General features: G+C 41.2%; 2 protein-coding genes across 4 annotated transcripts in view; one reads left to right on the top strand and one right to left on the bottom strand.

Moving 5' to 3' along the window:
• The window catches only part of CD34 (CD34 molecule), a 143,518-nt gene that overhangs the window by 8,259 nt on the left and 120,719 nt on the right, over nucleotides 1-14,540 (bottom strand). For both annotated transcript variants that reach the window (XM_081193561.1, XM_081193560.1), the window contains 3 exons: nucleotides 12,626-12,772; nucleotides 11,146-11,390; nucleotides 10,344-10,424 (listed from right to left, as the gene is read on the bottom strand). In XM_081193561.1, the coding sequence (XP_081049687.1) occupies nucleotides 10,344-10,424; nucleotides 11,146-11,390; nucleotides 12,626-12,772 (473 nt within the window). The remainder of the gene's footprint in view (nucleotides 1-10,343; nucleotides 10,425-11,145; nucleotides 11,391-12,625; nucleotides 12,773-14,540) is intronic.
• The window catches only part of LOC308586695 (uncharacterized protein), a gene marked incomplete at its 5' end in the record, with an annotated part of 127,554 nt that overhangs the window by 62,613 nt on the left and 50,401 nt on the right, over nucleotides 1-14,540 (top strand). The gene's annotated exons all lie outside the window — the stretch shown is intronic.

The following is a 14,540-nucleotide window of genomic DNA, read 5'->3' as shown; positions in this document are numbered from 1 at the left end:
AAAAAGCCAGAAAAGAAAAGTCAAACAAACATATGTTAAACAAATGTTCTCTTCAGCATTAGTTTATACTATACCAATATCAATTAGTCAAGTAGGCTGCCACTGGCTTCTGTAGAACTCAAAAGCTTTCCAAAGAAACAGAATACAATGTCAGTGGCAGTTGCTTGTGGACCTCATGAGCAAAGGACTCCATGGGGTGGGTGAACCAGTCCCACAAAGGTCAAGTTCCTTGCTATAATCCACATAGATACAGATTCCCTCTTCTAGTTAATTGGTATAATTTGCCCAAAGTGGCCATTGGAATGTATGTTATATGATGGTGCATTGGTACTGGGGTGTGGATGTTTCATCATGACATTATTAATGGCAAGTGAGAACAGAGCTACAGGGCTTAGGAAAACTAAGCTCTGGACTAAGCTTCGCTTTAGCTGTGCCAGTGAAAGTCGTACTTTGTCCTGTGACAGCTACACTGGATGAACAGAATCAGGAGCACAGTTGTTAAACAATAAAAGATAAACTAACACAAAGAGGGAACATGAACCAAAATGTTTGTCAACAATTTCACATCTGTATGCATTGATGGCAAATAAATAATAATAATTTTCCATAAAAGCAATTTTAAAGTTGATGACTTTTATAATCAATATATGCCATTATAATAAAAAACATTTTAATATTACATAGTGACCAAGTGGATCCTACTTAGGATTATTTTCTGTAAGGATTTAAAGGGAAAGAAGCCAAGGCAGCTCTTATTGTTTTGAAATCATAAGCGCTACCTCCTTTTTCATTGTCACTAGGGAGGAGAAGAGGGAAATAACAAAGAAACACTTGGCCTTCCTGTTTTGGAAATGCCGTATTTCAGATGGCTCTTTCGCTGCGGGTTTCACAATGGATAAAATCTTCCCACACAGAGATTGAAATAAGGTGATCCCTCTTCCAAACAATTGTGGCGCTTGAGAGGGAGGAGACTGAGGAGAAAGTTAGGGTCTTGCAGCTTTTTCCTCCTTTTGGTCAATCTGTGCGTCAAACAGGATGGAGCTTCTGGAATTCAGTAAATACATGTCTTGTGGGTCAGGGTCAGGGCCAGACTCTGGTGAAATAGAGCTAAAAATAAATATTCTGAAGTCACACGAAGTTCTAGAATAGGCAGGTTTGGTGGATCAGAAACCTGAGAGTGAGAGTTAAGTATTTCAGTCAAGTGTTATGTTTTCTATGTTTTATGTATATTCAGCCAAGGTAAGCAGCAACAAGCGATCAGTGGTCAGAAATCTAGGGTCCCAACCATGGATCCATTTATGAAACTCTGCAATTCTCAGATGATAGCTCCATGTGTAGGCAGAAAGTTAGAAATGAGTCAGTAAATGTTCCACCAGAAGCTTTTATTTAATTTATATATGGCTAGAGTACATTAAAGGGAAAGGGAAAGGGACCCCTGACCATTAGGTCCAGTTGTGGCCAACTCTGGGGTTGCGGCGCTCATCTTGCTTTATTGGCCGAGGGAGCTGGCGTACAGCTTCCGGGTCATGTGGCCAGCATGACTAAGCCGCTTCTGGCGAACCAGAGCAGCGCACGGAAACACCGTTTATCTTTCCGCTGGAGCGGTACCTATCTATCTACTTGCACTTTGATGTGCTTTCAAACTGCTAGGTTGACAGGAGCAGGGGCCGAGCAATAAGAGCTCACCCCGTTGCGGGGATTCGAACCACCAACCTTCTGATCGACAAGTTCTAGGCTCCTATATATATATATATATATATATATATATATATATATATATATACAGGCAGTAACCATTTTTTGTGTCTGTGTGGGGGGTCCCTTTTCTGACCCTCATGAGCATTGGCGGAGTGCGCATAAGCATGCCCCGTTCCGCCCTGTTTTCAGGCCACTTTGGGTTGGCAGAGACGAGCATGTGCGTGATTGCTTGTCAATCAGATGCACGTAAAATAGTCACTGCCTGTAATATGTTTGTGTTTCTCTAACTGCTGTAAGTCACTTGAAAACAAGTCATTTGGTACCAAGCAGCTAACAAGTCTAATAAATAACAGTAGTAATAATAATGAGAGAATGTTGAAAATTCTTTGCGTATGTTTTCTGAGTGATCTTTATGGTTGTATCAAATTGTAGTCCTATTCAGAGCAGAGTTACTCATATTGTTACAAAGGTTACGCGCCACCCTCAATCTTTGTTGAGAGGTACAGTGGTACCTCAGGTTACAAATGCTTAGGGTTATAAACGCTTCAGGTTACAGACTCTGCTAACCTGGAAGTAGTACCTCGGGTTAAGAACTTTACTTCAGAATGAGAACATAAATCGCGCGGTGGCACGGTGGTAGTGGGAGGCCCCATTAGCTAACGTGGTACCTCAGGTTAAGAACAGTTTCATGTTAAGAACGGACCTCCGGAACAAATTAAGTTCTTAACCAGAGGTACCACTGTAGAAAGATTCCAGGGACTCCAGGGTTGTGTTTCCACTGGGAATTAAGATGTGGATGAGACTGTTGGGGCTTTGAGAAATATGGTTTATTAACACATAATCACAACTTGTGCAGAGTTTACATCATTCGCATCTCAGGAGTGGCTGGTCTTTCACAGGAGCTCAGCATTGCATTCAGAGGCTTTCTGTGTGTCACACCTCAGCCTCCCTCATGGAGTTCTCACGACTTCCTGCTTCTCCTTCCCAGAGGTCCCATGCCAAGTAACTCCTCCCCTTCTCTCTGCTTGCCCCCCCTTCTCTCTGCTATTCCAAGCCTTTGAAGCGTCACAATTTTCCTGCAACCTATGTCATCGCTCAGTGTAAACTTGGCAACCTGCATTGGCAGAGACCCAAGGATTTCTCTATAATGGGACATCAACACCTTTTGCCATCTATCCCAGGTGATGCCTTGGCATGGAAATGGAGTTTCGCCTGTTATTTTTTCACTGGATTGGCATCTTCCCTTCAATACAGTGGAATCTTGGGTTGTGGACGTAATCCGTGACGAAGGCACGTCCACAACCCGCAGCGTTCGCATCCTGAAGCGCCATGTCTGCGCAGGTGCCAGCATGATTTGGCGCTTCTGCACATGTGCGAAGGGCAAAACCCGGAAGTAACCCGTTCCAGTACTTCCGGGTTTCCCACGGTCCGCAAACCGAAAACACGTAACCTGAAGTGGCCGTAACATGAGGTATGACTGTACTCAAAAAATTAGTTAAATCCTACCCCTTTATTACTTTCTAACATTCACTAACTCTAGCAGTTATGGGTGCCCTTGCACCCTCAAACTCTGTAGCTCCAGATCTGTAACAATTTTAATGAGCATTGCTAGCTTAGGTTGGTTAATTTCAATAGGTCTACTCCAAGTAAGACTTGGTTGGATACAACCCTTTGTTGTTGTTGTTACGTCCATATTGCAGGTGGGGAGCTGAAGTTGAGTAAGATTGGCTTGCCGGAGGCCACTGAATGAACTAGTGATAGAGGCAAATTTTTAATTCAAGACTTCCTGGCTCAGTCTTTTACCCATTATGATATAATAACCTTCGTGGTTTTCATTATTCTCCTGTCATTTTTTATATATGTAACTTTATTCCCATCATGCCTTCACAGCATGGTTTGGGGCAAATGATTCCTAAGAGAACAACAAACTTAATGCTCCAAAGTGTACATCAGGGAAAACATCTGTTTTTGAAGGGATTATGTCATCTGGCAAATGCTCTTTGCCCATTTTTCTGGTTATGTTCAAGATCCAGATTTCAATCTCCAACCAAAACATGAGATTGTTCATATTTGCCCATTATAGAGAGAACTGGAATCCACAACAAAAGATTACAGCATTTTCTTGAGATAAGATTGGATTCATGGGAAACTTTTATTAGAACTTGGCCTATCAAATTAACTCGACTTGCACATTCTTGCCACTGGCCTTTTTATTCTGTTCTATCAACGGTTTACACTGAGCTGAATAGAATTGGTAGCAGCTAAGTGGTATTTTCTGTTGATGCATGGTTCAAACACTATCACTCACATGAATAATATTGCTTTGCTTGCACAAGTAATGTAGTTTTTTTGTGTCAAGACCATCTGACTTGGAGTAATCTGTATCACACAAACTTTACCCAAGAGAACCTCGACACATTCCCAACTGGCAGCCAGATAGTCAACTGATTCCTCCCTCAAACAATAGAAATGATACAGCTGAAATAAACAACCACCCTGGCCTGATAAATCACACTTGATCAGGCTGTGATCATTACAAATTTGATCTTGAATTTTCCAGTCCTATAAAGGTTTAAAGTGCCTGGTCCTCTCTAGGACGTCATAATCCCCAGGGGTGCACAAGATTTTCTGGGCTCGGTATGCTGTGGATTAGGCTTTCCATCTCACAAGAGATCACACATTGTTTTGTATGATTTGTTTCTTATGCATATTTATGCATATTTATGCAAATTTGTATTCTCTTTTGCAGGTGAGGGTGGCGGGTCCTCCAAATAAATTGGAGGCCACATACAAGTAATAAGATATCTGACCAACTGATCCAATCTGATCGACATATAAAATCGTTTCCACAACTGTATCTCCATTTTAGAATATAAGCTTAGCTTGTTGAATGTCTGCCTGCAAATCCACTTGTTGCTGTTATAGCCCCCACCCTCAACTGCATTTCCCTTTAGAAGGGGGAAGACAGGGTGGAGGGGGGGGAAACTTCATTTCTTGAGTGCAAGTCCTTCCATGGGGCTTTCTCTGACAGGGCTTCTTAGGTGAATCCTGCCCCCTCAGGGTAGCAATCACTCCTCTACCAGGGAATATGAACAGCAGCTTCAAAATGAACCAGAAAGCTCCTTCAGAATGACCCAGGCAGCCATTCTTCTGTGTGCATTTCAAGAAAAACTAGAGTCACGGACACACTCACCTCAAGGAAGAACTCAAAATGACTTCAAAATGAACTAGGAAGTTCCTTCTCCATTGTCTGGAGAAGATGTTTCCTGATTCATTCCATCTGCCCTGAGGCACTCAGCTCTGAATTGTTCTATAGCACGTGCCAATCAATCATAGCTATGGCTTAACTCATTGGCTAAAAAAATCCTCCAAACTGGGAGCAGGCTTGTTTCTCAGAAAGCAGTTGGAGAGAATGGTATGTTTGGCTTTGTAACTGTCATTCTACAAGACTATAGACCAGGCACCCCCAAACTCACCCCTCCAGATGTTTTGGGACTACAACTCCCATCATCCCTAGCTAACAGGACCAGTGGTAAGGGATGATGGGAATTGCAGTCCCAAAACATTTGGAGGGCGAGTTTGGGAATGCCTGCTATAGACTTTGCTTAAAATTGAAAGGTCAAAGTCTAGCTTGGGCCCAGTACAGCAAAATACTCCCCCCCCCCCAAACAACATGGTGGTCCTGATCTTTCTCTGGAATCAGACTCCTGCTGATATTCGTTTATAGGACTAGAACTCAGGGTCACCTCAATGGTGCTGACTGGAAAAGGTTCAGCCAACATATAATTTAGTAGTCATCACCCACATTTAACCCCAACCTACTACTACTTGAGACCCATTTCTCTCTCTCTCTCTCTCTCTCTCTCTCTCTCTCTCTCTCTCTCTCTCTCTCTCCCCCCACTACATATCTCCATCTTCCCTCTTCACCATGATCTGTCATCATGCCTCCAGCTTTCTGCTTTACACTCTCTTTCCAACTTCTCTTTAAAATGTAGTTGTGACAAGAGCAAGAGGAGTAAAAATACAAATTATTAGAATCATCGCTGCCACTGTCGTTTTTAATTTGATGTTTTGTTTTTTTGTATTTGCAAATTTCATTAAAGAAAACAAATGTAGTTGTGTCCTATCTAAATTTTGGTGAAACTGCAAATTATGTAATTAACTTGTGCAGCTCAATATCACAAGGCATAGCGATGGCCACTAGTTCAAGCCTGATCTATATGCAGCTGAATTAAGTGACAGAGTAGCATTTTTCTACTTTAAGTTACAGGGGATTGGTGTATGTGTGTGTCATTTTTTAATGCTTCCCCATGTTACAAATGAACAAAACAGCAAACAAACAAACAAGCAAACAAGCAAACAAACATCTTCTTTAAACAAACACTCCAGCACATCAGGAAGAAAGACTCCAGCCCAGCTGTCTCCCACTTGAAAGGATCTTTTTAGATAGGCAGGTTCCAAGCCCAAGTATCAGACCAGTTAAAATATATATGCAGCAAACTTCACTATCACTACAAATGGCTTTGGGGGGGGGCATTATTTGTCACAGAATACTTTATGCCTGGGAAAATGGAAGTTAAAATAAAACCTAGTCAAACTGTTCCCATAAACATTAGTTTGATAGGTTTGAGGAAAAACACTCCTCTGTAGTGTTTTTCCTTTGCTGTGGAAAGAACTCTTGAAAGAATGTCAGAGTTTCCTCTGTACAGAACAGAGATATAAAGCAGTTTACTGGGAAAGGGCAACAGGAAAACAGAGGAGTACCTCAGCCTATTCTATCTACGCACAACTCAGATGCAGTTATCAGTTTTCTCAGAAATAGCAGCTCAGACTAGCAATGGGCAAATCTGTCACTTTTGGTTTATCTGAGTTCCCATTTTTCCATACTTAAGTTTAGTTCTCCACATTACAACATCACTTTGTGAAAAATATTTTTAGAAGTCCTCATGAATCCGTTAGCATTTTAGGACAATTTTCCCCCAACATACACATTTTTGTATGCAGCTTTGCCTAATATGCACAGTTTTGTGAAACAGTTTCCCATAATATAATGTATTTGCTTATGCTATTTCTACTAATGCATGCATTTTACCCTAGTAAATGCATTTTCGCACACATAACTTGGTTGGAAAATTTCATTACAAAATTCAGAAAAGTGTGAATTTCAAAGGATGGCTGAGGGCAATGTCAATTTTTATGAATACATTAAATCTGGAACTTTTCCTAATGACATTGATTCTGCATAATATTTATTGTTTTTGATTAAAATCATTGTTAGGCCACAATAACCAGAGATGGCAAGAGCCTGTATTGACTATCGGTGATAACCTAGGGATGAGGAGGTATGCTTCCAGTTGCTGACAAAAGCAACTAGCAGTTGGTGCCTGCCTAATCTCAGGTGCCACCACAGTGATAGTCCTTCTATGCACCACTCTGAAGTGGACATCTGCAGGCCACAGTATAGTTAATAGGATCTACTCTACTCTTCACAGTAGTTTCAGAAGTTTGTATTCGTGTTTGTGTTGAGTATGTGTTAGGAGCACCCCTAACAGGGCATCCCTCCGGCCAGAGAGCTATTGTTGTTGTTGCATGAATGGTATAGTTTCATATGTCCATCTCTGACTTTAGAATACAGAATTTACTCTTAAACTTTTCCATTTCCAGCTGGATAATCCAATAAATTTAGGTGGATGTTAATGTTAAAGTTACAAGAAAGGAAATTCCAACTAAACATCAGGAAGAACTTTCTGGCAGTAAGAGCTGTTTGACAGTGGAACAAGCTCCCACAAGAGATAGTGTATTCTCCCTCCTTGGAGGTTTCTAAGCAGACGTTCTATGGCCATCTGTCATGTATAATCTAGTTAGATTCCTGCACTGAAGGGGGTTGGACTAGATGACCCTTGGTGTCCCTTCCAACTCTACAATTCTATAATTTGTTGATCCCCATCTTCACCTTGTTAATTGTGCAAATTATAAAGCTCCTCGTTGACATGTATTTCATTATTAATTATCAATTAACCATCAATTTGACCATTATATGAACTCTGTGTTCTGAAACATTAGCATGAGCACATTCAGACCTATTAATTATGTAATTAAAAGCACTTAGAAGCCATAACCGGTATCAGTATCGCTAGTGATTTAAAGGTTAAGGGAATGTGCACAACAATATAAATAGATGAGATAAATCATCTGGGGCAGAATTGGAATCTTCACTCAAAGTGCAATTTCAATACAAAGAATCAAAGCTTAGCAGCCAGATCTAATGGCAGTGCCATTAATTTCAATATATAAATTATGGCAATATTACAGGGCTGCAATGCTGCCTGACTGGCTGAAAAGGTAACACAGATATTTAGGATAAAGTTTTACATGATGATAATCAGCCCTGAAAATTTATACACCACTGAACACCAAAGCAGTACAGCAAACAGATAATAGAATAGCTAGCCTGAATTTTGTGATCATGAAACAAAATGTACTGTATTACATCTACACATATGCACGCTATTTGTTTTCCTGCTGATATTTCATCCACTAGGTGGCTCCAGTACTAAACTGTAAAGTCCCTAAGGAGTTTATTTCAACAGATGTTCAGCATAGTTCTCCTTGATATGCTTCCAGTATATGTAAACAGGCATAAATTCAAGTTTGTGTGTTTGTGCTTTACAGGACAGAAGCCAATAACACAGTAAGATTAAGAATCCCATCCCAATGCCACTTTCCATTGCTACGAAGCAGCAGGAGTTTATTCCACAGCAGCTCCTTCCTCTAAAGAAGGGTGGATAAGCTGTGGCCCTACAGATGTTTTTAAACTCCAAAACAATTATTTTACGTTGACTGCAACACCCAGGGGCCCTGGGATAAGGTGCCCTCACTGATCCACCCTCTTTGAGGACACCCACCTTGTCCTAGCCAGTCACTCCTCGTTTTCTTGCCCTTTTATTCTGGATCCACTCAGTATAACTATGCAGAGAAGAACTCTGCACAGCAGCAGCAGCAGCAGCAGCAGCAGCAGAGAAGGACTGAAAGGCAAGGGGAGGGTGCTGTTCCACCTCTTCATTCATTACTGCAAGCACACTCAGAGAGCGAAAGTGGTGTCAGGCTTCAAGTGGACACCGAGGAACCTCTGCATTAGCTCTGTCTTCCCTGATCTTAGAAGCCATCTGAGCCTCCTTGCCCACTAAAATATGCTGGGAAGCCCTTGCTTAGATTTCCCTTAATCTTGAAGAGTCAGAATGCTTGGGAATATAGCAGACCCCTTTTTATTGTGTTCACCATACTCTGGGAGAATTTATCTAGTAAGACTCAACAGCACCTTAACAAATATAAATGAAATTGTTCCTTTTAAGACTCGATTAAGGCTGCATTCCTAACACACTGATTTGGAATGGGGAATAAATCCCACTTAACTCAGTGGAATTTAGTTCTGAATACACATGGATAAGAATTAGATGTAGCGCTATTTATTTCAGAAGAAGATGTTGAGATTATTATTATTATTTAAATGATCCCCCCCCCAAAATTATTATTTTTTAGCTCACTTGAGTATAGAATGTGGGGTATAAATTTTAATTAAGAATAACGTTCACCTGTCTGTTTTTCTGCAATTGCTTTTCTGCACTCCTTAATCCTTCTCCAAAACATTCTTTGCTTTATTTCTCCTTCTCTGGACATGTGAATGAAACTTCCATCTTAAGCAGGCTTAGTTGGAGGACATCTCATTTAACATGGTGGTACTTAGTACTGAGTAAATATGCATAGGATTTCACAAGACTGCAATTCTTTGCATTCTTTGCATAGTGGCACGTATTTCAAAGTAAACATGTATAGGATTGTGTTGTAAACCATCCCCTTCTCTGCACATCCCAGCCTCCACCTTGCACCATACAGCAGTCCCAACTGAGATAATTTTTTTTTGGCAGAAAGTATTCTCTTTTCGACCAAAAGAAAACACTGGCAACAACTTCTAGTTTAATTATATTTTTATATGTGTTGGAAGCCACCCAGAGTAGCTGGGGCAAACCAGCCAGATGGGTGGGGTCCAAATAATAAAAGTATTATTGTTGTTGTCGTTGTTGTTGTTGTTATTATTATTATTATTGCTGCTAAGTAACAGGGGGACACATTTCTCCCACTGTCAAACCCTCATGTTTAAGAGCAGCACCAACGGTAAAGTAAAATTTAATAAAAAGTAAGTACTTAAAAAAAGAGGCTAAATACAGTGGCCTGGGAGATAGAAGATGGATTAAGCCAGGTGAATTAAAGGCAAGAAGATGACATTGGATTGTCTTAAAACACACACACACAAAAACTTTTAACTGGATTTTATCTGTTTATATTGTATCCTGTTAAGTCACAGTTAAGTTGTTTATATTGTATTCTGTTATGTCACAGATGTAAAGTTAAGTTGCTTTTTCATAAAGTGACTAACAAATAATAAGAATGGTAGTAGTAGTAGTAATGGTAAGAGAAGGAACTCAGATCACCCATGAAAAACTAAACTGCACAAATATTCATTCAAAACATAAAACAATGGAGGATGGGCACCACTTTTTCCTTTTTCCAAGTTGGGACAGGCACCAGGCTCTTCCCAAAAGCCTTTCTCCACCCTGTCAATTCTTTATGGTCTGGTTGTTACTTACACAAGAGTATTCCTCCTTGATTTCCAAGCATATCACTTCAGTGGTCTTAACGTTCTTGATATTGAGGCAAGTGATGTTAACCTGACAAAAAGAAAGAGAAGCACTGTCATTGTGGCAGGAGGAGTGGGTACATAATCATGCTCAGTGCAGGGGTAGAGAATCTTTTTGGCCCGGAGCCTTATCTCTCTCCCCCCCCTCCCAACTTGTGGGGCAACTTTGATAGCTTGGTGGGAGAAGTTGATCTGCAGTATGGTGGGAGCACCCAGTGGGACTGGACTCTTTGCTCACCAGCTGATGAATGGACAGTTCAGTCCTGCTCTCTCCAGGGGTCTGCTTTGCCAGGGTGTTCCCCACAGGAAATGCACTGATGAAGCAGCACCCCACAGGATTGAATGCCGCTGCCCTACTCATTGGCAGGTGGGAATGGTTTTGGGGGAAAGGCCTTTCGGGCCAAATATGCACCTTCTGGTGGGCTAACATGAGCTAAGTAGCTGGAAGCTGCCCATCCTTGGGTTTAGTATTAGGAAATGTTTGCATTCCACTAGAGGTGTTCCAGATGGACAAACCATCTAATCAACCCATTTTTTAAAACTGTCATCCCAGTGGAACCACCCCCATTCCAATGATTTTACTTGGAGTCAATAGAGAAACAGAATATAGAGTTGCAATTTGCAGACGCTTTCCAATAGGACTGAAACAATGAATTGGTTAGTTAGTGGGATTAGCTTTGAATATAGAAATCAGATTGTCATACTATTTCATTGCACCCAAAGCAGCAATCTAAATCCTTCATACTTCTTACCATCGCACTATGGTCGCCAGCTTCAGTTGCAGTAGGTGTACCGGTATTTGAAAAAGTATGCTTTGGCAGCTCTGTAGAAGTAGATGTCAGAAGTGGTGTTGAAGTTGTGTTTTGAGTTGTCTCATTTCTGGAACCGCCCTGTGTTGTAGATGCTTGCACTGTTGTATTTGAAGTGGGTTTTGTGGTGAGTGTTTCAGGGGTGGTGACATTTGTACCATTTGTTGCCTCAGTTGAAAATATTTGATCTACAAGGAAGAACACACAGACACACTTGGAATGCCTGAAAAGTTCTAAAACCAAACCATGTCTCTGCATTTACTGGAACCTGTCTTGATAAATGGCATCAGGATTGTGTCATGTCTCCAGAAGCACAGCAGATTTACTTCCGGATGACATAAATATGGGAAATAGCGCAAGGGGAAAGCGTCAAAACACTCACCATCCTAACCCCTGGGAGCACTTTGCCAATCCAACCCCACCCTGCTGCTTGAAACTAAAAGCAAAAACAATCCCCAAAGCAAAACATGGGATATAATGCCATGGCTCTCCCTTTATTTTATCTAGTTTGGTCCTGTTGTCAACTTGGGTACAGTAGGTGGGGAGGGACCAATTCACCCAAGTGCCTGGCTGAATAATAATAATAATAATAATAATAATAATAATAATAATAATAATTTTATTTATATCCCACCCATCTGGCTGGGTTTCCCCAGGCACATCTTTAAAAGCAACAACACCCCAGTTAACTTAATTAGTGCTAAAGCACTTCAAGAGTGATGCCCAATTACTGCCAATGAAATGTCACAACCCAAATTGTTTACTGCTTGTTCTGGATCAGACATACAGATTGGCCAAAATAAAGGTGGCTAGAAAAGCCATTTTTAGTAGTATTATAGCAGTATAAAGTTGGCTCATTTATTTAAGCAGAAGTGCACTATTTTTTATTTTTTAAAAATATATAGCCAGGAAAGTGCTTTCACACTAATTAATATATTGATTATAAAAACAAAAAAAACACAAGGACATAAAATTTAACACTCACTAAAAGATGCACTGAAAGTGTGCTGAGTGGCTGATTCATCAAGGCAAATGTGGAAAGTATGCCTCTTAGATGGAAGAACAGTGCTGAGAACCAGCCATACTCTTGCCACCATAGGCTGCACCACACCTTTCCCTTCCTCTTCTTGGTAAGCAGCCATGACCTGCAGTGTTGGGAAACTGAGAGAGCCCCACCCACGCTGCCCTACTTGGCCACTTTACTGTCCTGTCCCATCCCACCCCCACCCTCCAATACATCAGATTTTCTCTGGTCTGAGAAAATATGAGAGAAGCACTGGGAAAACACAGGAGGACAATAATTTGATGGTGCAATTGTGTGGACATCCCATAAGAAAGGGAATAAATGATGTAGGGAGATTCCATGCTAAATGCCTAGTAAAGAATCATCCTAAGTATCATGCCAATACCAGTGCCTTTTTACCTGTTGATTTAGTAGTTGAGATGGAGAAGTTCCCAGATGGCAATTCTGTTGTGTTGCTGCTTGTCAATGGCTGTGTTGTATTGCTGGATATTACTGCAGAACTCTCTGAAGCTGGTGCAATAGTTGATATGGCTTCATTACCAGCAGCTTAGTCATATGGAAAAGTAAGGAAAAGGATTTATAGCTCAACAGCACTGTAGGTCATTGAGTCTCTGGTGGGGCTCAGAATAGAAGTGCTGCAAAGAAGGCTGCCTTGTTCCTAGCTGCATGTTCATTATTTAATGCACTGCAGGTGTGGAAGAGCCATCACAGTCCAGACACCACAGAAACAGGTTTCTTGTCACCAAGATGGAGAGAGTTAGCATTGTCCCCAACAAAAATCAAAGTTTCCTGTGCTCCTTTTATAGTTTGGCACCACATGAAACTGAAACAGACTATTGTTATTCTAATTTATTTTATATATAGAATCATAGAATTGTAGAGTTGGAAGGGACCACAAGGGCCATTGAGTCCAACTCTCTGCAATGCAGCAATATTTTGCCCAACATGGGGCACAAACCCACGACCCTGATATTAAGAATCTCGTGCTCTACAAACTGAGTCACTCTTATGTCCATGCACATCAAACTTTACCAAGAATGGGATTGATAGGTTCCAACCCTAGGGACTTACAATCTAAAATAAACACAGGCAAACAACGGGGGTGGGGGTGGGGAGAATGGAGGCACAGGTAAAAACATACTATTGTTTAAATTACTCATACTGTGGCTTAGTTACAATAGGTTATTGACTGTTTCAAAGGCTCCCTGTAAAAAGTAGGTTTAAAAGTAGAGCTTGAAGGCAGAAAGACAGGTAGTCATTTGGTGGCATTCTGGAAGGCAGTTCCTTTTATAAGGACCCGGAAGAGAGAAAGGGCATAATCACTTCAGGGTGTTAGAGAACTCTGGATACAGTGGTGCCCCGCAAGACGAATGCCTCGCAAGACGAAAAACCCGCTAGACGAAAGGGTTTTCCGTTTTTCGATGCGCTTCGCAAGATGAATTTCCCTATGGGCTTGCTTCGCAAGACGAAAGCGTCTTGCAAGTCTTGCGATTTTTTTCGCTCCCCCCTTTTTCTAAGCCGCTAAGCCGCTAATAGCCTTTTAGCCACTAAGCCGCTAAGCCTTTAATAGCCGCTAAACCGCTAATAGCGCTAATCCGCTAATAGGGTTGCTTCACAAGACGAAAAAACCGCTAGACGAAGAGACTCGCGGAACGGATTATTTTCGTCTTGCGAGGCACCACTGTAGTTGAAAATGATGAAGCTGGGTGGGCAAAGGTTGCAGGAAGGGATGTGATGGAATATAAGATTGAATAGATAAGAGAGGCAAAGCTATGGGGGGTTATGAAGTTAAGGACAAGTAACTTGTGCAGTATCTGTAAGGAGACAGGAACCCAATGTAGAGATGGAAGGAGAAGTGTCGATGTCATACTGTCCAAGCGATGAGAGAGCTGAATAATTCCACCAGCCAAGTGGATCAAGGGAAGATGAGAGACAAGAAGTAGTCAAGGCAGGCGAGAGATGACAAGGCCAGGACTTTGCCATAATCTGTCAACATCTTAGATAAAAAAGGGCTGCCTTGTTTTTCTTTTAGGCAATTTATTAATAGTGAAACTAATTACAAACACTACTAGCAGAGGCCATTCAAACTTGGCATGTTTGATGGAGACAAATGCTGTTTTCTTCCTTAAGTAAGCCTTTTTGAACTACCTTTTCTTTCAACATGAGGACCGGTTTGTCTCAGAGGCAGGGACCCCCAGATCTTTTAACACAGGCAGCAAGAAAATAAGTTTAAAATCTTCTTCCTTCTCCTCCTTGTATTTTACAAAAGCTGCATTTTTGTTCCTTTTAAAATATGACAATTCCACGTTCCAAC

The sequence above is a fragment of the Podarcis bocagei genome (genome assembly GCF_964188305.1).
Source record: "Podarcis bocagei genome assembly, chromosome: 5".
NCBI classification, from domain to species: Eukaryota; Metazoa; Chordata; class Lepidosauria; order Squamata; family Lacertidae; genus Podarcis; species Podarcis bocagei.
Note: the sequence above shows the minus strand (reverse complement) of the source record. Positions and strands in the feature narration are given on the sequence as shown.